Raw genomic sequence first — 27,769 nt, 5'->3', positions numbered from 1 at the left:
GAAGGCAGGCAAATCGACATGTATAAAAATAAAGGTCCATGCACATGGAAACAATCTGATTTACGAATATACAGACCGCTGATGGTACAAATTTACAAAGGATGGTACATTTCATATTAGCTAAGCAGAGAATAAATTTTTAATGAAATGGAAAGAAAAAAAAAAAAAAAAAAAGAGGGTTTCCATTTCTAAAGGAAAAGCTTGAATTCATCCAATATTGCTCATCATTGCTTCTTGCCTCATGTTACATTCCAAGGGCAACGAGTCTCCATTGCCAAAGAAGGGCCTTTGTCTTTTCTTCATAGCAGCAGCCAGTGAACTCATATCCATTAGAGCAGCTCCAGCGAGGGAGCCCAGCCCGAGGCGAGGGCAGGAAAAAAAAAAAAAAGTCGCTCCAGCGTACAGCCCAGGCCCGGGGGTGGTGTGGGACCCACCAACTCGGGCCAGCCCGAAGGCGAGACCAGCCCGAGGTCCAACTCGCGTGTTGCTGACGTCAGCCTCGCGTCACGCTGACGTCAGCGCGCCAGGTCCAAGGTACGCTGCCACGTGTCGCCTCCCCAGCCTTCCGATCTGCTTCTCCAAATTAATCCAACGGCTGAGGCTTTTTTGGGCAATAAAAATATGAAAAAAAATCGTAAATTTTTTTAAAAAATTCTAAAAAATTCTGATATTTTTTTTCTATAAATACCTATCAATACCCTTCACTTTCAACACCAATCCTCATACATTTCATTATACTTCTACTATTATTCACTCTTTACTCAACATTTTCCTCTATACCTTATTTCCATTTTCAACATTTAAGTAAATGTCTTTGTCCTTTTACTTTAATTTATTTTTATATTACTCCATTTACTTAAGTTTACAATGTAAATAAGGAAGTACCCCCCATTTGGATTCAAATAAAAATACTAGAAAATCAAATTCCCACCAAATCAAAATATGAAAAATCGGTTTTAGTGCAAAATACTATTTAGGCTAAAAATGATGGCTCATTAAGTCAATATATATACTTCATATTAAAATCCCATAAAATCAAGTTTTCTTATTTGATGTGTAAGGAATAAAAGCCGCCAAAAATTATCTTGAGAAAATAATTATTCCGAAAAACCATTTTTCATACTTAGCCAATATTGCACCTCCGCTAAAAAAATTATGGGTCCGCCCGTGTCTATAAATACCAACCAATACTCTTCACTTTTAACACCAAATCCTAATTTTTTTTTAAATGAATACCAACCAATACAACTAATAAAATAAAATCTTATCCGATATGAATAGTATTGACACGTAGGAACCCAAAAATCTTATCCGAAAATATTATCCAAATTAATTATTTAAGTAAAAAAAAGTTGTGAAAAAACAAAAAAATGAATAGTAATTACCCTTAGCCATGGCAATGGGTGGAAACTCAAAATACTATTTGCAATGGCAACCACTATTCACGTGAATAGTGGCTGCCCTAGCTCCCCCCTTGCCATGGCTAAGGGCAAATGGGTGGAGTTGCTCTTAGAGAAACAGGGATTCCAGTTGATGTCAAGCAGCTATCAACAGAGCAGTTGCCAATCCGAGCCAGTACAGTGGAGGCATTTCTGTTCTCTAAAGCGGCAGCAATTTCAGACAAGCAAGGCTTTTAAATATCAAGCCAGTAAAGCGTATAGCCGCGTGGCGATACTTTTTAAATATATTCGAATATTTTAATAGTATAGCCGCGCGGCTATACTTTTAACTCTTTAAATATATATTTTTAAATATTCGTATATATTTAAAGAGTATAGCCGTGCGGCTGTACCTTTTAAATATTCGTAGACTCTTTAAATATTCATATATTTAAACAGTATAGCCGCGCGGCTGGACTATTTAAAATTCAAAAGTATATCATTTTTAGGAATTTTGTTGTGCTATACTATGCAAATCCCCTACTTCATCAAACCACCTCATTGCAAAAGCTTAACCCTAGAAGAAAAATAGAAAGGGAAAGGAAACCCAGGAAAACTATACACCATGTTAAAAGAAATAAACACCATCACCCTTATCTTAATCTATTACAAACACAACTTCCTCACCCATATCGCCATCACCAACATCATCAATAATAATAATAGAGAAAGAATATACTCTCGAAAGAGCATAGCCGCGCGGCTGGACTATTTAAAATTCAAAAGTATATCATTTTTAGGAATTTTGTTATGCTATACTATGCAAATCCCCTACTTCATCAAACCACCTCATTACAAAAGCTTAACCCTAGAAGAAAAATAGAAAGGGAAAGGAAACCCAGGAAAACTATACACCATGTTAAAAGAAATAAACACCGTCACCCTTATCTTAATCTATTACAAACACAACTTCCTCACCCATATCGCCATCACCAACATCATCAATAATAATAATAGAGAAAGAATATACTCTCGAAAGAGCAATACCTAAAATAAGTCTGCTAAACTGGTATGACATCATTCTTGATGCATCATTACATTTCAAAACAATACCCTAAGGCTACCAAGAAAAGATAACAATGAGACCAATGGCACTTCACTTATGGTGTGAAATGCAGTGCTACATGGATTACCAGGTTAAACTTGAATTAGGGAAAATAAGGTACATACATGGGCCTGAGATCCATAGTGAGTAATAGTGGTCTACGCATGACATTAAAAAATTGAGCAGGATTTGAGGCTTTAACCATTTGGACTTGAGTATCCATAAAGCGTTCGAGTTTATGATCAACTTGTGATATAGTATGTTTATGATCCCAACTCAAAAGGAAAAGAGAAGCATATACGATCATGCCAGGGCCAGTGTGTAAAAGCCTAAAAGGCAGGCAAACATGTATAAAATAAAGGTGAATGTGAATCCACATGGAAACAATCTGCTTTACGAATATACAGACCACTGATGGTACAAGTTTACAAAGGATGGTACATTTCAGATTAGCTAGGCAGAAAAGAATTTTTTTAATGAAAATGAAAAGAAAAAAAGAGGATTTCCGTTTCTAAAGGAAAATCTTGAAATTCATCCAATATTACTCATCATCCATTCTACTTCTTGCCTCATGTTACCCTCCAAGGGCAACGAGTCTCCATTACCAAAGAAGGGCCTTTGTCTTTTCTTCATAGCAGCAGCCAGTGAACTCATATCCATTGGAGAAACAGGGGTTCCAGTTGATGCCAAGCAGCTATCAACAGAGCAGTTGCCAAGCCGAGCCAGTACATTGGAGGCATTTCTGTTCTCTAAAGCGGCAGCAATTTCAGACAAGGAAGGCATTTTCATGGTATCAAGTGGGGTTATCCCTTCACAGTCATTAGAAACCTTAATAGCTAGTTCAGAGAGTTCCTCTTTAGCAGCTTCAAGCCCGGCGGCCGATGCAGCCTGATCATTCAGAGCCTTACAAGCTTTCTCGAGTATTGACTGAAGATACTTGCCCTGTGCTTCAATTCGAAGTTGAAGACGACGCTGAACCTGCTTATAATATTAGCCAAAAGAAATTGCTGCTTAAAATTCATAATTAAATTATCATGCCACTTGAGGGGGGAAGAACAAAGAAAAATGAATAAACTGGACAGACAAAGAGTATTTAAGTTCAAAGCTGCAAATGGATGAGTTTTACAGGATCAAGGCAACCTGAAAAATATATAAATATATATATTTAAACAAGGTTATTTTTCTCACGAGGAGCTCCTGACCTGTGGTTATATTTAGAAGTTCATGTGGCCTGTGCGTAATTAGCAAACAAATGATACAATTGCTCAAGGTGGTTTTTGGTCATGCGGAAAACTATAAGCCTGCATATTACTAGCTAAACAAAACAAACAAAAGAGACTAACCTCCAGCTGCTCATGCAGTCTCCGTTGGACTTCCATTTGTACTCGCAATGCCTCAGTAACCTGGTAGCCACTGTTTGAGACATGAAAAACAACAATTACGTGAAAATTGATAAGCATTAGTAGTAATTACTGAAAGAGGAGTAGTAAGAAAGATCAAATACTCATTCAAATCTTGCGCAATCACTCTGGATGAGGTTGCTGAGGATGAACCAGTGTCCTGACTTTCAGCTATGCAAGAAGCTGCAATCCCTACACATTATTATGCAACTAATAAGTTTTCCAACAGCCACAACTTATCACTGGGAACTTTTGGCACACCAACTTTTCACTACTACTTCAGCGATAAGATTATCTACGGACTCCAGTCTCCCGAAAGACATGCCATTTTCACCAGCAGATGTCACAGTTAACAGTTATAATGATAACACAGCACCCCAAGCAAATGAATTAGAGGTGGCCCATGCAGTTTATAATAATTGATCTAGAAGTTTCTTGCCTTAAAAGTTTACGATATAAACCAGACCAGCAGTGGAAAAGAGAGGGAATGCAAGAAGACAAGAAAGAAAAAGGAAGGAAAGATAAAGAGCACTTTCTTTGTGCTAAATGTATTAATACAACCTGCAGAAAACGTATAAAATGAAAATTGAAAATGTGCTCTTTATGTTGGGTTGTTTCTAGTAGTATTTGTGATTTTCCTCTCCTTTAATTAAGGATCATCAACATGACACAGAAAATGTATACAGTTTTTAATAATACAATGTCCCAGCTCTTAAATATTTTAAAGGGTTCAAGGTTAATACCATCCTTGGAGTTTTCAGCTGAATCTTTGCATGATTGCTTCCCCAATCGGTATTTCTGCAAGTATCATCAATTAAACAAAGAAAAATTAAAACTATTATATATTTTATACTACCAAGTTTCAGATCAAATCATTAGGGGAAAAAAAAATACAAAAGATAACTAGGAAGAGGAAGGTAAATACACACCGTAGATGCATGCAACACTAATCAGTTAGAATCTAGATCAAATTTTCTTGAGCCTTTATCTTTAAGTCTCAAATACCAGTTACCTCCCTCCCTCCCTCTCTCTCAACAATTTGAATTCTAGCTCATCACAAAATACATAATGGGAAATAGAAACAAACCTGAAGATGAGATTTCAAGTGATAAAGGGTTAGGCCTTTTACTCCCATTGTTCTCATAATGGCCTTCGGTGTTGCTTCTGCAATAATAAAGCATTTAAAAACACAACAATAAGAAGAAGAAGAAGAAGAAAAAGTTATCCTATGGCATACAGCTGCTGGCTAAACAATAAGGAACCTAAGAAATGAAACATGAATGGGACGGAATGGGACTCAAGGCAATACAGATTGGCCTTACTCAAACTGAGCAACAAGAACGATAAGCCTGAATATAAGCTGAATTCTGATATTTAATCGCCAGTGAAGTTGTGTCCACATATATTCCTAATTCATATGAGACATTGGTGAATACACTCCTAGTTGGGAAAGACACGTGGACTCTGGATGAGGTGTCAACCTGTCTCTCAGAATTCAATTATATCAAAGTGGTCTGGTGAAGTCAGATTCCAAGCCTAATTGGAGTAGAGGAAGGAGCAAATCTAGAGTGGGAGCTCTGGTAGGAATGGTGATCACAACGAGTCATGTCAAAGAAAAAGGTGTTGAGCATTTCTTCGACAAGATGTGGCATATCAAGAGATACTGTGAAGTATGAAGAAAAGACATAAGAGACTTGGAAGCGTAGAGATTGGTTCAAAACTGTTGTTTGTGACTATTAATGATAGTTCCTTTTTGGACCGTTGAATGTTGGACTCAACATGCTCATACCATTGTTCATATCAAGAGTGGTTTGGTGCTTAAAGCCCTGTAATGTCGATACAGTTATGATGGGTAATGGTTTCAGGTGTAAAGCTGTTGGAGTAGGCACATGAAATCAAGGTGTTTTATGGGAATGCTAGAACATTGGGTGAGGTGAGACATGTTCCAAATTTAAAGAAGAGTTTGATTTCTTTGAGGTCACTGGATGCTTTGGCTTATGGATTCTCAGCTAAGGAGCAAAAAGACCCAATGTTACTGATGCAACGTTATTGCTTATGCACTTGAGTGAAAAGTTGAACTTCTGCAAGAATTATAATGGTGTTAGAGAAAATAATTGAGATGCTATGGGAAGCAAGAATGACAAGACTCTGAGCAGGTGGAGTTAGGAATCAACCAAGGAAGGCCTTACTTCATTGTTAGAGATAGAATTGATCTCACGTTAAAGAAGTGGTGGGCACACCTCTATCCATAACAAAGGTGCAAGGGTGTCTTAAATTCATATCCTTCATATGGTGTTTGAAGTGGAAATTGGAGAATCTGAGTCAAGGTTGAGATTTGTTAGAATATGACTCGAATTAATATTTGAGTTTAGTTCCTATTTCGGCTCTCCTATATTGACTATATTGAATAGGATGCATAGAGAAAGTTTCTTGCTCCCGATGTAAGTTTTCCTACCCCGAATTAGTTTCGGGTTTTCCCTTAAGTCCTTATGAAGGCCATTAGGGTGAGCATATGGACAAGATACTGAGGGGAATAATGAGCTTGGGTGTATTGACATTTGGGTTCAAGATTCGTAAGTGTGTGAAGTTGAGAGTTGGGGGTCATCCTTGCATCTGTTTAATTGACAGTGAATTTTTATTACAATCTCCCTTCCCACCCACCCTCCCCTAACAACAACAAAATCCAAACAAAGAAGGGTAAGAACACCCCCATAAGTCACTGTAATTCAGCATGACACTAAATTCGTGAAAAATCATAAGACAAACATGATAAAGTCATTGGAGGGAAGTAAATTTTCAAACTTTTTTTTAAAATAAAAGAAATATTCCCTAAGCATCTATGATATCCCTTGCCACAATAAAGGTCACACAACAAAGAGACACATTCAACAGCACCAATAGATAAAAGGACAAAACCCAACAACCAGAAGACAATTTAGAGCAACATACAACCCAGAAATTAAACCAGATACAAGCTGCAGCGCAGCGCCACACAACCAAGACAAACACATAAAATGCTCTTGGGGGAGAAACTAGAGCACCAAACAACATAAAAAACCAAGAATTTAAATCACAGCAAGTAAAGAACCAAATACTCACTGTCAGGGCCACCAAGTTGAGTCACAGCATCCACAAACCTCTCATGGAGCTCCGCAGTCCACCTCAGCCGGGGCTTTGGATCCGTAGTCAGAACCAAGCAAGCATCGCCGGGCAGGTTCGTGCCGTCCAACGATCCACTGAACTCTCCATGCCCACAAATACTCCCATCCATAGGAAGAGAATGAATAGCAGAGTACATTCTCAAACTTCTCCTGAAAAATAAAAAAAAGCCCACAAAAAATTTCTTCAGAAAGTGAGTGAATTTACGACCCAGGAATGTATGCAGACCCGTTTGGCAAAATGGGTACCTGGGACTCGGGGCTCGGAGCCCCGAAAATGCAGAGAAGAAGAGCAGAAGATATATCAGTGAGTTTGGAGAAATGGGTCTGTGCTGTGAGAACTTTGAGTGTGGGAGAGAGAATATGAGTACAACTCTAAGGCATGCGAGGCTGAGCTCAGCTTAGGGCCTTAGACAGCGATATCTTGTTGTGTCTCTGTCTCTCTGCTTTCTTTCTTGTATATTTTACTTTCTCTCTGTTTTGTCTGCTGAAAATTGCTATTCGGAGAGGCAACGTGTAGCAGTCCTTGGTTGGCATGTGATACTTCTGTGCTTTTTATAGTTTTTTCCCCCAATTTTCTATTGGATATTCAAATGTTTTACATCTATGTTTCGATTTTATAAAAGATATTGTGAATTGTGATGTCTCCTCACATCTTTAAAATCCTTCTAAATAAGAACACCTTTTAAATAAGTCTTTGATCTTAAAATTTCTCTTGCTCTTTAAGAAACCTGACTTCTTTTTTATGTTGAAAGCAAGTGTCGATATGCCTTCCATCCTCTATAAAACAAAAACAAAACAAGTGTCTTCCATAATATAATATATAAAAAATACAGGGGCCAAATAATAGACTATTGAAAAAATTGTACTTGGATGGGTCAATGGTTACAATGAAATATCTAGTGGTGTTTCTAATTCTGCATTGGACACTCTACCCAAAAAATTGAAATTGAATCTCATTACTTTGAACCCTAGATCATTTTGCTTTTGGGTGCCTATGATTTTCAGTTTTTTTCTTTTTATCTCTTTAAAGAGAAATAAACATATAATTGTATATAATCGATTACAACTAAAAATTTCTCCAAATCACTGTTTTACTTGCAAACTAATGACAGTTGGCCTATGAGGTTTTGTTTTCATATTTTGTTTTGTGTTTCTTGAAAAATAATAGAAACTTTAGAAAGTAGTAGGGGGTTCTGTGGTTCCTATGCCGCCGTGTTTTCCGGTCCTTTCAAAGTGACAGCTTCTAGCACGCCCATTGTAGAATTTTCCGTTCGATCGAGTGTAATTAATAAAATTTAGATATAAAATAAGAATTTGTAGCTACAATGATTGAGAGTATTTACCCACACTCAAAATTAGAGTTTGAATATGCTCGGGCCTCATTTGCATTAACAACTTAGAATGTAGGCCTGCAATAATTTGTTAGTAATACACACATAAACTGCTATATAATATGCTTCATTAATGTGGTCTAAAAATATAGGATTGCTATAATTATATTGGTCTTGTTACATTAAAGTAAGATGAAAAATGTATTATTAGTGTGATCACCAACTCCCATTCCATCTTACCGAACGTATCATTTGTTTATTTGCTTGCATTGATAATTTGATAGTTATGGGTCAAGACAAGTGGATGCTAGCCTAAGTGTCTTTTGCTTATCATCACCTCCTACCCACTTTCAAAGCATTGGTTATATTTTTTAATGTGATCCCCCACAAGAAGAAGATAAAGCAATTTTATATCGGTTCTTAATTTTTAAGAGCATTATACTATTAAAAGAAACTTTAAAAAAAATAAAAATTTAAGTTAACATATTTCTCGTGTTGTATTCCTTTCTTTTTAATAACTAAAAAAAAAAACTTATTTCTCTTTTATATAAAATAATATCTCTTTTCGAAACTACTTTGTATAAATAAATAAATAAACAAAAACTCAAACCAAACAAGCTATTTTTTTCTTTTTATGCTGCTAAATATTTACAATTGATTATTTTGTTTGCACTCTAATCAAGAAACCGAATTTGCAAATAAACCGAGCTGACCTTGAGCTACTTTATTGTTCAACTCAAATACAAAAAGCTTAGAATCTTTCAATGTTTTGAGTCGTTGAGTCTTAATCCTTACCAAATTGAACACACAATGTCCAGAAAAAATAAAGAGACAAAAAATTAACACATAAAAAGTATATTGTTCACTTTAGAAACAATTGCTTGTCATCCCAATATTGACAAGTTAGTATCATTGGGGGGGACTATTGCCTAACGAGTGGGATATTGGAATAAGACATTTCACGCCCACGAAGTGCGCAATTCTTCATAGCCTCATTTACAAAATAGTGTTTCTAAAAATCTAGCCTATATAAAACAAAGAAAATTACAAATTAACGAAGATCCTCGACAGATCTTAAAATTAAAAAAAATCAAATCAAATTTTAGCTTATGTAAAGCACGATAAGGAAAATGATTAAACCAAATACGTATATGAGGAAGAGTCTGCTACTACTATATTAGTTTCTCAAAAATTATTTATTGTTTTAACTTTTAATTTTATTTTTGTGGTTGGAAAGATGAAATTAATTTTCGAACAAATCTACTTGGAAAGTAGGAGGCCAGCGAAACAAGGGCGGCGAGTCTCTGGACCCCTCCATCTCCATGTACTTGCAGTTGGCTTGTAGCTAGCTAGTGGCTGCTAATAACCACTGATTGGGAATTTGCGAGAAACATACAAATATATATTGGACAACAGCAAGCTAACAAATAACCATAACAATATATGAGCTTTCGTACAAAAATGTATTGCAAATTTCCAATCATGGTGATTGCGAGGAGGTGGGGTTGCAAATGTTATTCACAGCACCATCTCTTTTCCACCTTGCATTCACAGCTGCAATTGGTGTATCATTGCAATGACATTGACATAACAATGCTATATGACCTTACAAATATAAGCTTTTTAAATCTATTGTGGAAATATGTGTACATGTTTTTATATCTTTTTTCAAAATTTAAACCGCTAATGTAGTGATTTGGAGCAATTGCTCCCTCAGGCAAGGTCTTGGATTTGAGCCATAGCATATGTATAGTGTGTGTGTATTTAGTATATTATCGCCCCTTCTCAATAGGAAATATCCTAAATTCCAGTTCTAGTATTCGTGTAGTGGATGTCAAATTCTGACTTTGCAAAATACCCTAGTTGAATGTATATAAGAAGCATAATTTAATTAATCACATAAGTGAATCTTGTTTGTATCTTCATGTCAATATTATATGTAGTTGTTTGGTTGACCCAATTGTATACTATAATTAAGCATTGCTTAAATTACAGGGATTGTATATGTGTGACCTGATTAAGGAGTCCACCAGATGAGATGCTTGGGCAGATGTTGTTGTCAAGAATACGACAACATCAATGAATGAATGGTAGTTGCTTTCTTCTCTCTCTTCTTATTCCTTATGGAAAGCAAAACTTAGATGCTTGTGGAGAAGCCTTGGCTTGAGACTCGATCGAGTTATGGTTAAGTCTTAGTCAACCAATTAGAGTTAATTAGGACCACTCTAACAACTTCAGCCTCTCTGGACCATTTCCACTCCCACCACCATGAGACTTCGTCAAATCAAAATTCGGGTACAATTAAAAGAAGATAAAATTTATTCTGTCAAACTCAACTATCCTGCAAACGTGATCTCGTTTGGTGCCTAGTATTGGATTGAATTGAATAACTCCTTATATTCAAAGCATGTGTTATGCTAGAAATGAATTTTTTTGGACTAAGTTGAATGTATGGATTACTCATGAAGAAAACTAATCTCATCTAATCCCCACAAAATGGTAGGATAACAACTCCTTATAACTAATCCCTCCTAATCCCTCCAAAATGAAAAATTATTCACCTCTACCTTTATTTCCTTCTTCAATATTGTTGACCTTGAAAAATGAACAAAGACTTGGAGTAGGCTTTATAGAGAATGTGAGTTGCGAGCATTCCATTATTAGCAATTAACCTAATTCTAATAGACGGGAAATATAAATAAAAGACTTGCGCACCAAGTAAACTAACTTCAATCAAACGATTGTGAACTGAATGGTAAACAATTCAATTGAGATTCTTTTCTATGCCTTAAGACAACTAAGGACTTCATATTTCTCTAATACAAAAGATAAAGGGCAACAAAAGTACATAAAACAGTAAACAATGAAATACGAGATGAACAAATTGATCAGAACTCAGGATTGCCACCACCTTGTATCAATTCTGATTCAATACAACACAAAGGAATTGAGTGGCAATCAAGTATAGGATCAGAACTGGGCTGCTAATGGATCAGAATGACCAACGTTGTGCAAAAGAGTAACCAAAATGGCCTTCAATTGAAGGAGTCATTTGGCAATTGATACCAAGGAGGCTTGGCAGACCAAAATAGCATAGAGAGACAGATGTCTTTGATTGAAAGCCAAGGGCAGAACCATGAATTTTTTAACGGGTGGGCTAGCTAAAGTTGTTAGCTAAAATCTAATGATCAATATTTTGTACTTACCATTTCTATAGTCTTTTTATAAATAGAAGTATACATTAAATCATATAAATCACACTAGTTCATAACTTCATTGACTAATTTTCAATAAACTTAACATATAACAAATACATATTAAATGCAACCAAAAAATACTTCAACAATATTTTAAGTGTACCTATTCAAGTTATATCATGCAATCCTTGAGAGAATTGCACATACTGTAAAGAAAGGGCTATACTGCGTTTTCTAATTATAAAAAACAGTATAGCCGGCTATACTGTTTTTAACATGCTCAAGCAGCGCTAGCGCAAGGCGGGTCCTCCTTTTTTTTTTTTCAATATAAATAGTATAGCCGATCGGCTATACCACGTTTTTTTATTACAAAAAAGCGTATGGCTGTGCGGCTATACTACGTTTTAATTATAAAAACAGTATAGCCGGTCGGCTATACTGTTTTGACACGTGGCAGTACTCCCTTTTTAATTATAAATAGTATGGCCGGTCGGCTATACTGGAATTTTTTAATAATAAAAATCCTGTGGCTACAGTACGTTTTTATTAAAAAATAGTATAGCCGGGCGGCTATACTATTTTTGACATGCGACCAAATCGGCGCTAGCGCCAGGCGTGCCCTCCTTTTTTTATATAAATCGGATAGCCGCATGGGTGTACTGTTTTGATTATTAAAAATAGTATAGCCACATGGCTGTACTGTTTTGACACGTGGCTTGTACTCCTTTTTATTATAAATAGTATAGCCGGACGGCTATACTCGGATGGTTAATAATAAAAATCGTGCGGCTACAGAAAGGTTTTTATTATTAAAAAATAGTATTGCCGTGCGGCTATACTATTTTAGACACGTGGCAAAATGGGCTCTAGCGCCAGGAGGGCCCTTTTTTTGTTTTTTATAAATAGTATAGCCGCGCGGCGATACTGCTTTTTTATGATTAAAAATTTGTACAGCCGACCGGCTATACTATCCGGTTCGGGTTTAAGCAGCTTTCCCACAAAAATATCACACGACGTTGATCCCCCATTTTGGCTGTAGACGGGTTAAGGGTTTAAGCGGATTTCCCACAAAAACCATCACCTGGTTATGATGCTGTGTCGTGCCCTTCGTCCCAAAAATCTTCCTTTGCTCTTCCACAAGCCCAAAGGTACTCTCTTTCTCTCTCTCTCACCACTATGCGACTGTACCTTCTTTCTCTCTAAGTTACAATAAAATGAATGTCTGTACAGTGAATCCATGTGAACTCTGGGGAGCTCCATTTGGATCCCTTTTCTCCACACACATTGTCGGTGACAAGCCGATTCTTGTAAGGATTTCACACACATTCTGTGTCATTTTCAATTTCTATTCATTACTTTATGCAATTCAAGAGAATGGGTCTGCTCTGCTGGGATAAATAAAAAAGCTTATAACTTCAATTGGGCAGGTTCGTGATTTCATTCATTCTGCATTATACGATCCGAAACATGGGTATTTCTCTCAAAGATCGAAATCGGTTGGAGTGCTTCCCAGAGCAATTAAGTTCAATCAGCTTGAAGGTATCTAGCTTAATTTTTTTATTAGTTGCATGTCATAATTCAGATATTTCAAGCATGTTAACCATTATTTTTTTAATGAATTTAGTATAAGTTTTAAGTGGTTTGATTCATTTATGTGATTATGCATGAACTATGTTGGAAGAATGATAATGGGAAGGAACATACAGCGATTTTACTGAAAAAATGTGACTATAAGCTCTCTTTCTCAAGTCCTAAAGGATTCTGCTTTCTTGAAATAGAGTGGGGTGGGTTAAACAGGAAACATGGTTTTGGGATTTCTAACCAGCTAGTTACTCAAATTTCGTAGGGCTATTATGATGTTTATGCTACACGTTACAACATCAACCCTAAACCCTTAAAACATCAGCGTATTGTAAGTTGTGCCATGTTTGAGAAAAAAAAGTGTATTTGAATTGAGTATGTTGAGATGGACTAGTGGAAGTACAACGAAAGCTAAAATTTCAAGCTTGTAATAGCACAAAGGACAGCATGAGGAAATTCATATTCCACATAGTTATACTTATGAGCTTGTTAGGTGATTTTTATTTGGATTTTGAAGGCGCTATGAGAAGGTGCTATGAAAACAAGAGGTAGAAATACTAATTTGATGTAGGTGGTGCAAAAATCATGGTTGCCTGTGTTTTGCCTAGTATTGAGTCCTTGATCGAGTCACAAGCCTCAAAAAAGGTGGCAATCCTCAAGCACTTAGGTTTAGAGCTTTGTTTAGTTTTCTTGGTTTCTAAATAGTTAATCAATGTATTCTTCAGTATTTGACATATCTGCCAATCTAGACTGGCTGAAAAGGCTGGCAAGTAATATCCTTTGCCCAAGTATGACTTGCAATAAAATACATAGAAAGTGAAGATTAGTAATTACATTACTTTCCTGTTTGACTAAACTTTGTAAGTAGTTTGTCTAAATTTGTAGCTGAAATGATACATACATTAATTAGTTTTCCTATCAATAGTCTTTTATTTGTCCCAATTTCTGAAATGAACAAAATTGCATTATTGGCGCTTTTGAATGATGTTATCATAAATAACATGTGTTTGCAAATAATATAAAGCATTTCTTTGGAGAATTAGAACCAATTGCTTATGAGCCGATTCAATTTAAAGTAACCATCTGTTGTAGTAGCTGGAGATTTGTGGAAGGGCATATATACTGAAATTGTCGCATATTATAGGTAGGAAAGGTTATATGCAATACTTGGATAAAATTTACAAAGAAAGTGAGGTATCATGGTTTACTCCTGTGGAAATTTTTAAGGTAATCTCTCTCTCTCTCTCTCTCTCTCTCTCTCTCTCTCTCTCTCTCGTCTGTCTGCTTTCTGCATTAAGAAACTTAAATTCTAATTTCCATAGGGAATTCATAGTTCAAAGGCTTCACCTTCTGCACAAAATTAAAACATGAACATGCAAACGAAAGATATAAAGGAAAAAGGAAAAAAGGGAAGAGAAACCAAACAAACACCAGGTGGCTAGCGCATAGGCAGGACACAATAATGATACATGATTTCAAGGTGAAATGACGTATTGCATTTTTCTTTCAGGATAATGCTTTACATATAAGTATATTTTTGAATCCACACATGATTCTAATAGAAACAAGATTACCAGTTTTAAACAGAAGGCAACCTGATATACAGTTAATATCTTCATATGCAAGGTGTGACCTTTGTATCATTTGACAACTTAAGAAGCAGCATTTACATGTTGTGTCATAGTATTTCATGTTTTTACATAATGCATGAGCAGCATTTACAGTGGTAACCACAAAAAAAAGAGTAATATTTAATGGTACTTTGTATCTTCCAACCCAAACTCCACTTAGATTGGCGTTTTTCTTACATCATCAAATGCATGTCTTTGTGATTTCAAAAGTTTCACTTTCTTTATAGCCTTGGTATGCGCACGGGATTGCTGAAGCCATAATGCGTACTGCTAACCTTTCAGTTCCCCTAAAGGTAAGCTTCCTCTTTTTAATGATCAGGCAGTGGACATATCACTGAGATTTTGCTTATGTTGTCGGATTTAATGCATATTGCTTCTAGTAAATGTCTAGGGCACATTTGATAATTTTATCAAATTTCCGTATCTCATTTTTTATATGATAGTACCATATTCTGATTATTAATTGTTGCATGCACACATTTGTTTTATATGGCAAAAAATAAAACCTAAAAATTTGTAGTAAATTTTTTGGATGCTTTTATTGAGAGTCCAGTTTTTCCTTTCACCAAAGAAAAGTTTGGACTAACAATGAATAAAAGCATAATGTTCTAGAGCTTTAACTAATGTCTGTAGTATCTTGATTAAGCGTACTTCCTTTCCCTTTTGTTCTTGAAACTGAAAGAATGTAGTTCTGTTTGTGATTTTTCCTTGTAAAATCTATAATTGCTTTGTTTTCCCAAGAGTCTATAGTCTTTAAACTGAGCCGTTCAAATTGAAAACCATAAGTGACCGAGTACTACAAATGATTGATGATACCTCAGATGAAAGAAGAAGCTAAGTGAGGTTATATCCTCAAAGCTGCCTAGTCAATCTTTTACTACAGTCATAGAGGAATAGTGATGATTTTCTGTTTTTGCTGGATGTGATAAGTTGCAAGATTTTTTCCTCAAGCTTACATCACGAATTTCTTGATTTTCTTGTAAAGTGATGCAAATTAATGGTTTATATATAATCAAGCTGGAGTAAGTAATTTCAATCAAAGACAGGATTCTGTCGCTATGTGTAATCTCCCTAAATACTTTGGTTTCTAGATTACAAGATGAAGTCCCGTGAATGCTTCTGTTTTTCAATCTAGCATTGTAGGCAGGACATGGTAGTTTGCTTGCAACTTACACAATTTAAAATTCTTTGTTTATGTTTCTAGGCACCAGATCTTTGATCTTTTTCATTTATGTTACTCTTATTTTGGTGATACATTAATCATGCCCTTAAATGTTCCTCATCCACTTGTTTAATACAAGTAGGCTACAATTTAATCTGTCATTTTATAATGTGCACTCAGATATATGAAATTGGTGGTGGATCAGGAACTTGTGCAAAGGGAATTATGGATTACATCATGCTGAATGCACCGCCAAGAGTTTACAACAATATGACTTACATGTATGTGCTTGACTATACCTCCATGTAACATGAATAAGTATTCCATACTCCTAATGTCTGCGACCCTGATAAAACCTCATGAAACTATTTGTCAACAGCTTTGTTTTACTTGATGTGCCTTATTTGAGCTATCCATCTGACATTATATCATGCCTGCAATTTTGATCTGTCACTGGAGTGAGGAAATGGTCAAAAGTGATTGAAGCATTATTTTTCTGACCGTTAATGCCCTTGAGCATTTTGATGGAATCTGAGCAAAGAGTTAGAAAGATAACTTCACCTTTGACATTAAGAGCAATATAATCGTCTATATTCACAACAAACCCATGAAATGACATAACATTTCTCTTCCCGTCGATTCTCTTTTTCTACTCCTTTTGCCACCATCTCATTTGTTTACATTTGCCATGCCAATTAAATGCCTAAATATAGTGCAGATGCTTTAACTAAATACTTGTATTCAACATTACAAAATTTTATTATCATTACCTGAAATAATTGGAAACATAAATTTTTTATATTCTGGTTGCGTGTCTGCATATTTGCTGACTATAATCATGTAAAACTGTAGCTCAGTTGAAGTCAGTCCCTCGCTGGCTGAGATACAAAGAGAAACTGTTGGAGAAGTCCGTAGTCACTTATCAAAGTTTCGAGTAGAATGTCGTGATGCTACTGACCGGAGTGGATGGGGTATGGTGTCTGTGACTTTTCAGATATTTCGTTATCTTTAGTTTGTCTTATACGGAACTTTCAGAGTGCAGCTGTTTTGTATGTCTTATTTCATATATATTTTATTATTTGATAGGAGATGCGGAGCAACAACCATGTTGGGTAATAATGCTTGAGGTATGTTTTGTCCTATATTGACTCTATTGTGCCTGTGCTCACTTATTGTACTATTAGAATAGTGGACGATAAAGATTCTTACGTGGAAGTTTCTATTGTTTCTCTAAATGAGTTTCAGCGAATCAATTTGTGGTCCGACATCGTCAGATTTGTCTCTTTATATTTACAGGTACTTGATAATCTTCCACATGATCTTATCTACTCAGAAAATCAAGTTTCCCCATGGATGGAAGTATGGGTAGAGAAGCAACAGGATAGGTAAGCAACATCTTGCAGCAGTATCCATAAAGTCTGGCTGTATTTCTATCTAAACGTTCGCGCACTGATTGAGTACAAATGTGTTTTTTCAAGATCACTCTTTGTTAAAGTGATTGTTCAGCCTGCAACCATTTTTCTAAAGTTATTGTCAATGGAGTATACATCAATATCTGTATTATTCTTGGGCTAAACCCTGAAAATTTGAAGTTTTCTTTTTCCCGGCTGAGGATGGTAGAGTTACTGTAGACAGAAAATATATGGAGGCTCATTGGGTCAAGATTTATATTCTGCTACAGTTTTATTTTACCTTGGGGACTGACATCTTTCATTCTCCAATACCATCATTGTGTCTCATCTGTTATCTTTGGAAAATTGTGGGGTATGACAGCATTTGCTGATTTTTCATATTGGTTATTATGTTTACTCATTCTAGTATAACTGGAGGTTGAAGTAGCTTGTGATAATTTATTTGCTTGTTTTAAAAAAGAAAGTGTTTCCAACTCAAGTAAGTCAATATCTTTACAACTATGACTAATGAGTTAAACAGGATGCTTCCGATGTGGTATGTGATAACATGCAAATATCGGATTAGAGGTGGCACATAAAATACTTATGCTCAAGTTTATTTTGAAATCAGCATATTTAGCACCTGAAATACATTTCTACTCCATCATTTTGTTCATTGAACTGTTCACTGTGGGAACATGATTTCAGTTTTACTGATTAAGGTTTTTGCTAATAGGGAAACACTGTCTGAATTGTATAAGCCATTGCAAGACTCACTAATTAAACGATGTGTTGAGATCATCAATTTGGACAAAAAACATGATTCTCAAAGCAGTGCAATACTAAAAGCAAAAAGTGTTTGGTCTAAAGTCTTTCCAAAACCTCAAAGATGTTGGCTGCCAACTGGTTGCTTGGTGAGGAAATGTTTGGTAATTCATTTTATTTATTTTATTTTCTAATGAATTCGAGCAATAATGTTGTCTTTGAACATCCAGAAACTGCTTGAAGTTTTGCATGACGTGCTACCAAAGATGTCTTTAATCGCTTCAGACTTTAGTTACCTACCTGACGTAAGAATACTTGGTGAAAGAGCTCCATTGGTTTCAACCAAGGTATAAAGACCGAGTATTATCATTATTATTATATTATTGGACACTTTCACGTAACATTCTATATTATTTGGGTGCATCCAGTTTGTCCTTTGTGATTGGAAATTATACTTTGAGTATTTATATGTGTGCCTCTTTGGTGCAACACTCACCTAATTTTAGGTCCACACTCCCCAGCTCTACAAAGGAACAGGGAAGGTCACTCTTGAAATGCCCTGTCATCCTTGAAACTATCAATTCTACTGTAATTCTTTTAGGCTACAATAAAACATTCATGATCATTTCAAAATTCCAACTACTGCATTTGTAATGGTATGATTGACACAAAATTCCTAGTAAAAGAAATATAAAAAACAGATCATAATAGGAGCATAAAACACAGCATGTAGTCACCTAGGAACCTGATGAGCTAAATTATCTAGAAAGATGTTAGGATTCATGCAGAGGCCGGTTTTCTTTTAGTCTCTATTCCAGGATTGTGTGAAATGCCCACCCACCCACCTGCTTTTCCCACCCCTCACAAACTGTAGCAGCCCTAGTTTTCATGTTCTCCTCTTTTTTTTATCTAATTTTTTAAAACTATAATGTTAACCATATCATTTGAGGAAATTGTAGGAGGATAAACTTCTAATTAGCGCACACACACACACACATATGGTGGGAGGGCTTAGTATTTTTGGGGTGGCCATGGTGCTGCTCTGGTTGAAAATTCCTATTTCCGTGTTTCTCTTATTGTATATGCTAGTTTAAATCTGGTAAACGACAGCATTTCAAATGCATTTAGTAACAATTTGGTAATCCTGGTTTGATCCTTTCTATCTGCAGAAAGATGGCAGCAGCTCAGATTATAGCAGTTATCTAGATGCAAGGGTACGCTGTTGTTTTGATTTCATTTTAATATGTCATGGTTGTGCGAATTTCCATAAATGGCCTCAGATATACTGCTTCTGTTTTGTGCTGATTTTTCTGCAATTAGATACATCACTAGAAGTATGGCAATGTGGCTAGGAATGTTGTATGGATGTATCTAGTAGTAGCACTTGTACAGATATATATATATATATATGAATTTTTTGAGGGATCCCTCAAATAATTTTATTTGAGGGACACCCTTTAGGGTCTCCTATGAATTTTTTTTCCAACGATCCAAACCATCTATTTTTTAAGTCTACATTCATAGATCATCCTTGCAAAAAGTTAGACAAATCAGAAACCGTTTCGACATCCAATTGTGTCATACAAAATCAATGAACACGGTGCTTCAAAAAAGTACTAAAATTTCAATAACTCAATTGAGTGGTCAAATGATATCGGATTCAAGTGATTTTTTGTAGAGACGATCTTTGAATGATTATCTAAAAAGGACGGTTTGGATTAGTGAAATACAATGCAGAGTGGGCCCTACAAGGATGCCCCTCAAATAAGCTTATTTGAGGGATCCCTCAATGGAAGCTCTCTGTATGTATATATATTAAGAATTTGGATTGCTTGAAAGCATGACTTGCTTTGCTATTAGATCCGAGGCTTGGTTTTTCTGTCTCCTAGTTTGTTTCCCCTTGTTTTTCACAGCACATATGGTTAGAGGTTGGGTCAATGAGTAGTTGAACTTGATTACGTAATTCTCATTCCATTTTGCTTAAAACCTGTAGACTTAAGGATTTATGACATTTAGTGGTGGACCTTGAAAATCCTTTGATTGTTTAGTATTTTGAAAGTAGGGCTGAATCTTTGTAGTGATATTCCTAATAACCCCCCTTGGCCCTTAATGCTATGACTGCTAGAATCAAAATCCTAAGAGTTTTTTGGTTTCTAAACTTACTTCCTTCACAGAATTAACTTCTCTTTTTTATGCCTGCCATAGCAATTTTTATGGTATTAGGCTGGATCCTGAACAAAAATTGGTCAAGGCATTAGGTCATCATTTCTGTAGCATGTGGTTTGAAGCATTGTGCAATCATTTCTATTGCTATCTGATATCCAGATTGCTCAACCGTGCAAACCTGACAATGTAAACCTTCTTCCTGAGGGGAGAAGAAAGAAACGACAGTTTGATATTACTGTAGAATGATCATTAGCCTGTGAGAGAACTTGGGTTTTCTAAAATTCCATTGTTTGTTATGACCACAATCAAGTTGTATTGTAAGAAATTATGCTGATTGCTGTAGTTCTGAATAACCTCCTTGAGTGCAATGTTTATGTAGTCACTGCTTCAGTGATAAACTCTCTGTATGCTCAACTTTCTTCTGCTTTCAAGGTCACTGTGTACTGTCTTTCAAAGTTATTATTATTATTATTATTATTGTGGTTGTTGTTGTTGTAGTTATAATTATTATTACTATCATTACTACTACTACTGCTTAGTTTTAAAGGTGACCAGCTTTTTATGAAACTAAAGTTTATGATTTTGGTTTGTTGTTGTTGTTACAATAGTTATAATCATTACTACTAGTACTGCTAACTTTTAAAGGTGACCAGCTTTTTATGAAACTAAAGTTATGATTTTGGTTTGTTTTCAGGGGGATGCTGACATATTTTTCCCCACTGAATTTTGGCTTTTGGAACGTATTGACCATTACTGTTCTGGATGGCTGAAACTGCAGAAAGATCTGTCGTCCAAGGAAGGGAAGAAGAGGCGAACAATTACAGTGAGTTCAATTCTATTGTCATGTAGCGTTTTTGTTTCTGGAAGCTATAAGATAAATTACAATTCACGCGGACACAAATTCATTTGGTCCTAGGTAGCTTGCTTCAAAAATATATGGTTTAGATATCAGGGCAATCAAGTTGCCCTTCACATATCCATGTTCAATGTGGATAAAGTGCATGTGGTTGCCTAAATCTTGGCAGGGGTTTTAGGTGGATGAGGTGGACAGTGGGTAGACCTTAGGTCCAAACTTCCCTAATCATGTATGATAAAGAATAAAGAGAAAGTACAGGAAAAGGATAACTACTTCTGAGGGATTGTGCTATGAATCCTACTGCTGGATTTATAGTTCCTCAGGGGGCCTTAAAAACTGTTGCCCAGGAGAGCAGTTCTCTGCGCACATAAACCTCAACAATCACACTATTTTTCTTAATCAAATTTATATAATGATGTAGCTTGATACGTCGTCATTCATGGACGAGTTTGGCTTGCCCTCGAAGACAAGAACCAAGGACGGATACAATCCACTTTTGGACGATTTCAAGAATACGAAATTTTATCTAAGTGTTCCAACACATAATACTGTATAGATGGTACTGGCAGCGATTTTGTTTCCAAGAAAGCATATGGCTCCGAATTCTGGAGTTGGTATTGTTGTTGAAGTGATTTGTGGGCTTCTGAGCAGTATGGCAAGTGAACCAGCAGTTCCTTTTTACAAGCTTGAACTCAGATTTGATGCTGTATCAGACAATAAAGTTGAATGGCTGTCTGTAATGCTCATAACAGAGATACATATATCTTTGGGAACATTGGGTAAAACGATGATTTGCCAACTCTGAAGATGGATGAAATGCAACGTGGCTTTGCTATGAATGCTCAAGATCAGAAGAAATTCAAAGATTAGGACCCAGCGAATAAGAGGTTGCCATGAAGCTGAACCATTCCCTTCCCAGTTTTGTCCTGTTTTTACTTTTCTTTTCCTGTTTATTCGTTTTAATAATTTGTTTCAGTTCTGAGAGGAAGAGCTCATATGGTTATGTCTCAACATGCATTTGAAGTTTTAAACAGCTTATGAAAAAAATTTGTTACTAGAATCAATCCAAAATTGTCAGCTTTCAGATTATGAAATAACTTATTACTCCAAAGTTACTGCATTTGTTCTATTATAAGTTGACAGACTGCTGTCAAAACATCAGCATTATAAGAGCATCTCTAACCGATGTGTCAAAAGTGTCACATAGACATTTAACGGCTAGAAATAACATCTCACATTACTCCAACCGATGTGTCAAAGCTGATGTGGAATGAAGGTTAGAGATGCTCAAGAAGGAAATGACCAACTATTTATTTATGTTTTAATTTCGTAATATTGTATGGCTATTATTGCATGAATCCTTCGAGAATTACAGAAATATTTTTTCTTTTTAACTTTTCTAACGGAATTTTTATTAGTATTCTCTATTTGTTTTGAAAATATTTGAGTGATAGGTTTAGCTTGTAACAAGAGCAAGTCATCTTAAATTTCCTTCTTCCTTTTTTTTTTTTTTTTTGTTTGTTTTGTTTTGAGACAAGATATTGGGGAAATGAGGATTCGAACATAGGACATTGGGTGCAAGGATAGCTACTCTTAACCACTTAAGCTCTTAAATTTCTAGTTTACAGTATATGTGGCTACATCCAAACGCTGCAAAGTTACTAAATAGATCGTGTTAGTGTGAAATCACTTGACATGATTAAATGTGTTAAACTACGTGCCAATTTGACGAAAAGATTCCAAATTTGTGAATTTACTGACATTAAGAGGTGAAATTGTGTGTTTAGACTATTGCAATAATGTATGCCAAGATTTGAATGAAAATGATATAAAGAAAACAAATGAATTTCACATGCATTCAATCTAATGCATTGTGCACTTCACTTGCATCAACGGATGAGAAATGGATGAGGCACCCGTGTTAAGTACTTCTCAAACATATTTGTTCAAGTTCCATATGAAAAAGGCGAGTGAAACTTATATTTCCATAATCAGATTAAACAAATCACTTCCAAATTGGGTAAAGTGAAAATTCTTTGGACGTTACAAATTCATGAGTTAATATCTTGCAAAAGTAATGTAATGGGGAAGTGAAAAAGTAATAAAAGATTTGCAGAACAACTGCTTGAAATGAATGGAAGTTAAATAAAAAAATATAAAAAATAATTAGAAAGGCTGGTCATTGAGCCATCCATCAGTATCAATAAAGTTCAAGCTTGTCAACTCCCGCACGGTATCAGCATTAAGCTTCTTTTCCCATTCCACACGCTTGACAGTGTCGGCTCCTGGCCCATAGCAACCATGCTCTGCATACGTTAATTGGTGCCTGCATTATTTCACAACATTTATTTTCATTTAGGATCCAAATCAAGTGTTACATATGAATTCCATAAAACAGAAACAAAAATGTTGTCAATTTCTCTCTACAAACTTTGTTAAATGCCACACACACCCAACAAAGCGTTTGATTTTTTCATTTTTGTACTCACTTTACACTATTTATTTTTAGGAAATCGAACACCCATTTAATCTCTGTCACATCATTAACGAACTAAAATTTGAGAAAAAGTTCGGTAACTCTTGAAATGATTGTGAATTAGAAAAGGAAAAGGATTACATTCTTCGTTGTCATAGTATTTGGCGACTAAAAGTTGGAAAAATAGCCAAAATGAAAACGATAAGGAAATCATTGTGGATATGGGACATTGGTAACACCTATCACATTATTGACAGACTAAAATTCAAGAAAAAGTTAGGTAACTCTTGAAATTATGGTCTAGAAAAGGAAAATGATTGTATTTTAGTTGTCATAATATTTGGTGACTAAAAGTTAGAAAACTAGACAAAATGAAAAGGAAAACGAAATTGTTGTGGATATGGGAAATTGGTAACACCTAAGGATAGTATTTTTGAAAAGGAAAAAAGGGTTGGTGCACTATTAAGTTTAATTAAAATTAGTGTGTTAATTATAATTAGAAGTGAGAGATCTTACTCATTGCCTTGGAAATGCCAAGCATCCCAGCCTTGAGGCACAACCACTTGTGAAAAATTGGAGTTGTAGAAAATGACTCTAGAGTAACCTCTCCATGCCCTGCCCAAGAAGGTGGAACCTGTTCCAGACACCTTGCAATCCTTGAACACAAACCCACTTGCATCATTTGGATTGTCTCTTCCCTGTGCTGTGATGTAACCAGCCGACCCAGGATCCAGAGCTCCCCCAAGAACTTGTATCGAACATTTCTGCAAATATATATATATATATGGCAAAAAAATTAAAACATCATCATTCCTTTTTACGGTATTCGTACCAAATTTGCTTGCATTTTGTTTTGCAAAAACATAATAAGGGTAAAAATGTGTTTGGTATCGGATACTAATTTACAGTACCTAATATTGTGGCCTTTATATTTGTTTGAGAATTTGTAATGTATATCAATAAAATATCAACAATGTGAAATGTATTACAAATTGATACCCGATAAGAACCAATCACTGTCAATATAAATTTTCAGAAGAAGATGCTACGCAACCTAATTTCTTTCCACCACTACCAAAAAAAACCTACACTGTTCACAGATCATCTGTCTTTAAAGGTGGTTTCCACGGGGGTGGTTTCCGTGACCGTGGTCATTGATACTAGTAATTACATAACTTAAGTTTTTTTTAATCAAGAAATATCATTTATAAGATTTAAACTCATGGCCGATCCTCTAATAAAATAGAGACACAGCTAGTCATGACCTAGAGGTTGATTGATGGATTAAGTTTAAATATGTAAAGGAATTGAAGATGAAATGGAAACAAGAAAAAACCTGAAAAATAGACTGGGCACTGCCGAAGATAAAATCCACGGCACCCTGGATGGTGCAAAGGTGATAGTAGTGCCGTCCTTGACCATCCCACAAAGTGTCTTGCAAACCAAAGAAACCACATCGATAGAATGAAGATTTGTCCCCGTAAATCATTGCCGCCACTGCTGCCACTCTTGGATTTTTGTTATTCACAGGGTTGTTGTATGAATTCTGCATAACATTCATAAATTAAAAGAAGCATATAATATTAATAAATGGAAGAAATTGAAGAGTGTTTGAACCAAAAGTTTTTTTTATTTAAACACAAATGATAGTTTAAATTACTCTAAATTAATCTAATCTACGGAAAAAAGAATTCAAACTTGGGTGAAAGGCGATGACATTGTTCTGACCAACTGGTGTAACACGTATGTTATTTGAACCAAACGTTAATAATGATTATTGCAATTACCACAAAGCTGATGGATTTGACAATGATACTGTCGGCATAAGAGGCAAAAGTAGGGCTTTGTGCAACTGAGTCGTGATCATCCCAAACAATCTGTGTTTTATGCCTATTTTCTCCTTTGAGAATTATGTATGGCTTGTCAACGGGGATGATCACCTTTTCCCTGCAATATTCACACAGAAAAGGAAACAAAAAACAAAAAACAAGTATTAATAATTCATTTTCCCGTAAGAAATTAAATAGATTCGTGATTTATATAATCACAACACAAAGATTAAGCTTACTTATAGGTGCCTGCCTTGATCTTGATAGAAACCCAGTTCCTGTTGTTTATAGGAACAGCATCAATGGCTGATTGAATGGAGGTGAAATTGCCATGGCCAGATTGATCAACAGTGATGGTGTAATAAGCCAGCTTCTTATTATTGCTATCAACTCTATACATTTGGGCATTGGCTTGCCCTAATAATCCAAGGCCTAGTAAGATTAGAGCTACACATGAATAATAATAATAATAATGAGCATCAAGATGAAGAAATGATGACATCTTTGAGCCTAAAGAAAATTATTGCAGAGAGAGAGAGAGAGAGAGAGAGAGAGTATGAAGCTTTGCTTTACTACAAGGTATGAGGATTGGAGAAGAAGAGAGGAGGGGAGAAGCACAGAAATAATTTTATTTTTAATTTTATTCATTGCTGCTCTCTCTGTGTGTGTATTTAAAGCATGCCAATGAGACTCTGGGATTTGGAGGGAAATTGGGAAAGTCAAAGGTCTACCTAAAAGAATGTCTAGTAATAATAAACTCATTGATTTTTTAAAAAAGGGGTATCAATTTTTTATTTGTTGTTGTTTTCTTTATTTATATTTTTTCAATTTTGAGCCTTGATTTATTTCCTTTCCTATATATTTTTCTTTTCCAACCCTGTAAAAATAATTTAAAAGGAAAAAAAAATGTAGGTGCAGTTGACAAGTTGAGTGTATGGACGTAGGAACAGCTCTTATTGCAAAAATCAGAAGATAGAGTAGATCGACAAAAAAAGGAAAAACTGTGAAAACAAATATTACAAAATATAAAGTAATCAGAAAAATCTACAAAATTGAGAAAAAATTGAAAACTAAAGTTGGCTATATACAGAAAGACAATATAAATTTAGAGACATTCAGGAGGGAAAAGGAAAATTATTTCATGATTTTCGAGATTCAATTGATTCCAAATATGTTCAGTGTGATCAACCCTCGTCTGAACCTCACTACAAGGTGCTGATTATAGGAAGCTTTTTTGGATTGTGAAAAATAAAATGTCTCTCACCAAATTCATATTAAAAAAAAATAGTATATACATAATTGACACAGATTTTAGTAGCTAGCCTTCTAACCATAGCATATTGTGTTCCCTTAAATTGCTCAACTTGATTTTATTCTCTACCCCTAATTCAGAAAAATTATCGTCAATAACAAATTCATCTTGTGGTATATCGAATACTCTCCACTTTATTGGAAGATGTCATGAATTATTCAAATTCCGTGCAACAATTGAATTTTTTTTTATAAAAAAAAACAATAAAATATGGTAAGACACGTATATATGCGAGAGAAAAGTTTCTCTCCACTTCAAAAAATAATTAATGAAAGACTTAATTGCTTAAAACCTTCATAAATTAATTATCAAATTAGAGATTGACTACGTTTTATTTATTTAATTTTATTTTTCTTTGTTCATTCTTTTCTCTCGCACATTCAAAGGGATATGCTAACCGCAATTTTTTAGTACTAGAAAAGTCTTTGTAGGCATCAAACTTAGGGTGAAATCAATTTGCCGCTAATTGAGCACAAGACATTTGTCAAGAAAAAACATCTGAAGGAATTTGGCCACACTCCAATTTGGGAAAGTTTGTTCCTTAAGCAGTCAAAGTAATTAGAGAGGAAGAATGGACATATTTTGTAGGAGGAAACCGCACTATCAAAGTTAGGTTTAGAAGAAATTTAGTAACAATCACAAACGTGAGAATAATTAAACCATTAAATTAAATGCGGCCTTTGTGGCCATGAAATGAACGCCAACTTTTGACCTCGTAAATATAGAATCTAGATTGTGGACGTTACCTACTCTCCTTGCTTAAACGATTTGCTAATTTTCTAGAAGAAAAAAAAAAAATTGGTACCTTGCGACACATGCTAAAATACTAGTGTTGTTTAAAATTGAGCACTGCTGCAATGTACTTGTAGTTTAAATGGTTAGGAGCAACTACTTCCGTATCTGAAATTCGTGTTTGAATTTGTCCAAACTTAGCTTTCTTCCGAAACCTTTTGTTTGACTTTTTCTAAATGAGATAAAATATTATTATTTTTGGTAAACCACATTCTGTTATTTATCCACAAAGGAT

General features: G+C 35.3%; 3 protein-coding genes across 5 annotated transcripts; 1 reads left to right on the top strand and 2 right to left on the bottom strand.

Moving 5' to 3' along the window:
• LOC18791948 (protein PHR1-LIKE 3) lies at nt 2,803-7,575 on the bottom strand. Of its 2 annotated transcripts, none has more exons than XM_020555483.1 (7): nt 7,292-7,575; nt 6,984-7,195; nt 4,972-5,048; nt 4,628-4,682; nt 3,989-4,067; nt 3,828-3,897; nt 2,803-3,462 (listed from the first exon to the last, which is right to left on the bottom strand). In XM_020555483.1, the coding sequence occupies exons 2-7, from the start codon at nt 7,180-7,182 to the stop codon at nt 3,016-3,018; spliced, it is 927 nt and encodes a 308-aa protein (XP_020411072.1). In that variant the 5' UTR covers nt 7,183-7,195; nt 7,292-7,575; the 3' UTR covers nt 2,803-3,015. The 2 variants fall into 2 exon arrangements, with proteins under 2 accessions (XP_020411072.1, XP_007225561.2); XM_007225499.2 differs by having other exon boundaries at nt 3,989-4,076; nt 7,292-7,572.
• On the top strand, nt 12,590-22,214 carry LOC18791386. 2 transcript variants are annotated; one of them, XM_007223640.2, is made up of 14 exons: nt 12,590-12,721; nt 12,804-12,880; nt 13,001-13,112; nt 14,299-14,381; nt 15,013-15,078; nt 16,128-16,228; nt 16,800-16,918; nt 17,034-17,074; nt 17,244-17,332; nt 18,075-18,252; nt 18,334-18,450; nt 19,273-19,317; nt 20,964-21,092; nt 21,547-22,214. In XM_007223640.2, the coding sequence occupies exons 1-14, from the start codon at nt 12,661-12,663 to the stop codon at nt 21,679-21,681; spliced, it is 1,353 nt and encodes a 450-aa protein (XP_007223702.2). In that variant the 5' UTR covers nt 12,590-12,660; the 3' UTR covers nt 21,682-22,214. The 2 variants fall into 2 exon arrangements, with proteins under 2 accessions (XP_007223702.2, XP_020411225.1); XM_020555636.1 differs by lacking the exon at nt 12,804-12,880 and having other exon boundaries at nt 12,624-12,721.
• LOC18789885 (probable pectinesterase 29) lies at nt 23,091-26,238 on the bottom strand. The gene is made up of 5 exons (XM_007224919.2): nt 25,670-26,238; nt 25,389-25,548; nt 24,938-25,147; nt 24,118-24,365; nt 23,091-23,451 (listed from the first exon to the last, which is right to left on the bottom strand). The coding sequence occupies exons 1-5, from the start codon at nt 25,930-25,932 to the stop codon at nt 23,292-23,294; spliced, it is 1,041 nt and encodes a 346-aa protein (XP_007224981.2). The 5' UTR covers nt 25,933-26,238; the 3' UTR covers nt 23,091-23,291.

Source organism: Prunus persica, chromosome G1 (genome assembly GCF_000346465.2).
Source record: "Prunus persica cultivar Lovell chromosome G1, Prunus_persica_NCBIv2, whole genome shotgun sequence".
NCBI classification, from domain to species: domain Eukaryota; kingdom Viridiplantae; phylum Streptophyta; class Magnoliopsida; order Rosales; family Rosaceae; genus Prunus; species Prunus persica.
Note: the sequence above shows the minus strand (reverse complement) of the source record. Positions and strands in the feature narration are given on the sequence as shown.

Coding starts and splice junctions, on each gene's coding strand:
- LOC18791948 (XM_007225499.2), bottom strand. CDS start 7,182: ATGTACTCTGCTATTCATTCTCTTCCTATGGATGGGAGTATTTGTGGG. Junction 4,683..4,971: donor ACTTGAAATCTCATCTTCAG/GTTTGTTTCTAT, acceptor TGATACTTGCAG/AAATACCGATTGGGGAAGCA. Junction 4,077..4,627: donor AGCTGAAAACTCCAAGGATG/GTATTAACCTTG, acceptor AATAATGTGTAG/GGATTGCAGCTTCTTGCATA.
- LOC18791386 (XM_007223640.2), top strand. CDS start 12,661: ATGATGCTGTGTCGTGCCCTTCGTCCCAAAAATCTTCCTTTGCTCTTC. Junction 13,113..14,298: donor TAAGTTCAATCAGCTTGAAG/GTATCTAGCTTA, acceptor CGCATATTATAG/GTAGGAAAGGTTATATGCAA. Junction 16,229..16,799: donor TACAACAATATGACTTACAT/GTATGTGCTTGA, acceptor GTAAAACTGTAG/CTCAGTTGAAGTCAGTCCCT.
- LOC18789885 (XM_007224919.2), bottom strand. CDS start 25,932: ATGTCATCATTTCTTCATCTTGATGCTCATTATTATTATTATTATTCA. Junction 25,148..25,388: donor TCAAATCCATCAGCTTTGTG/GTAATTGCAATA, acceptor AATGTTATGCAG/AATTCATACAACAACCCTGT. Junction 23,452..24,117: donor TGGCATTTCCAAGGCAATGA/GTAAGATCTCTC, acceptor GAAATAATGCAG/GCACCAATTAACGTATGCAG.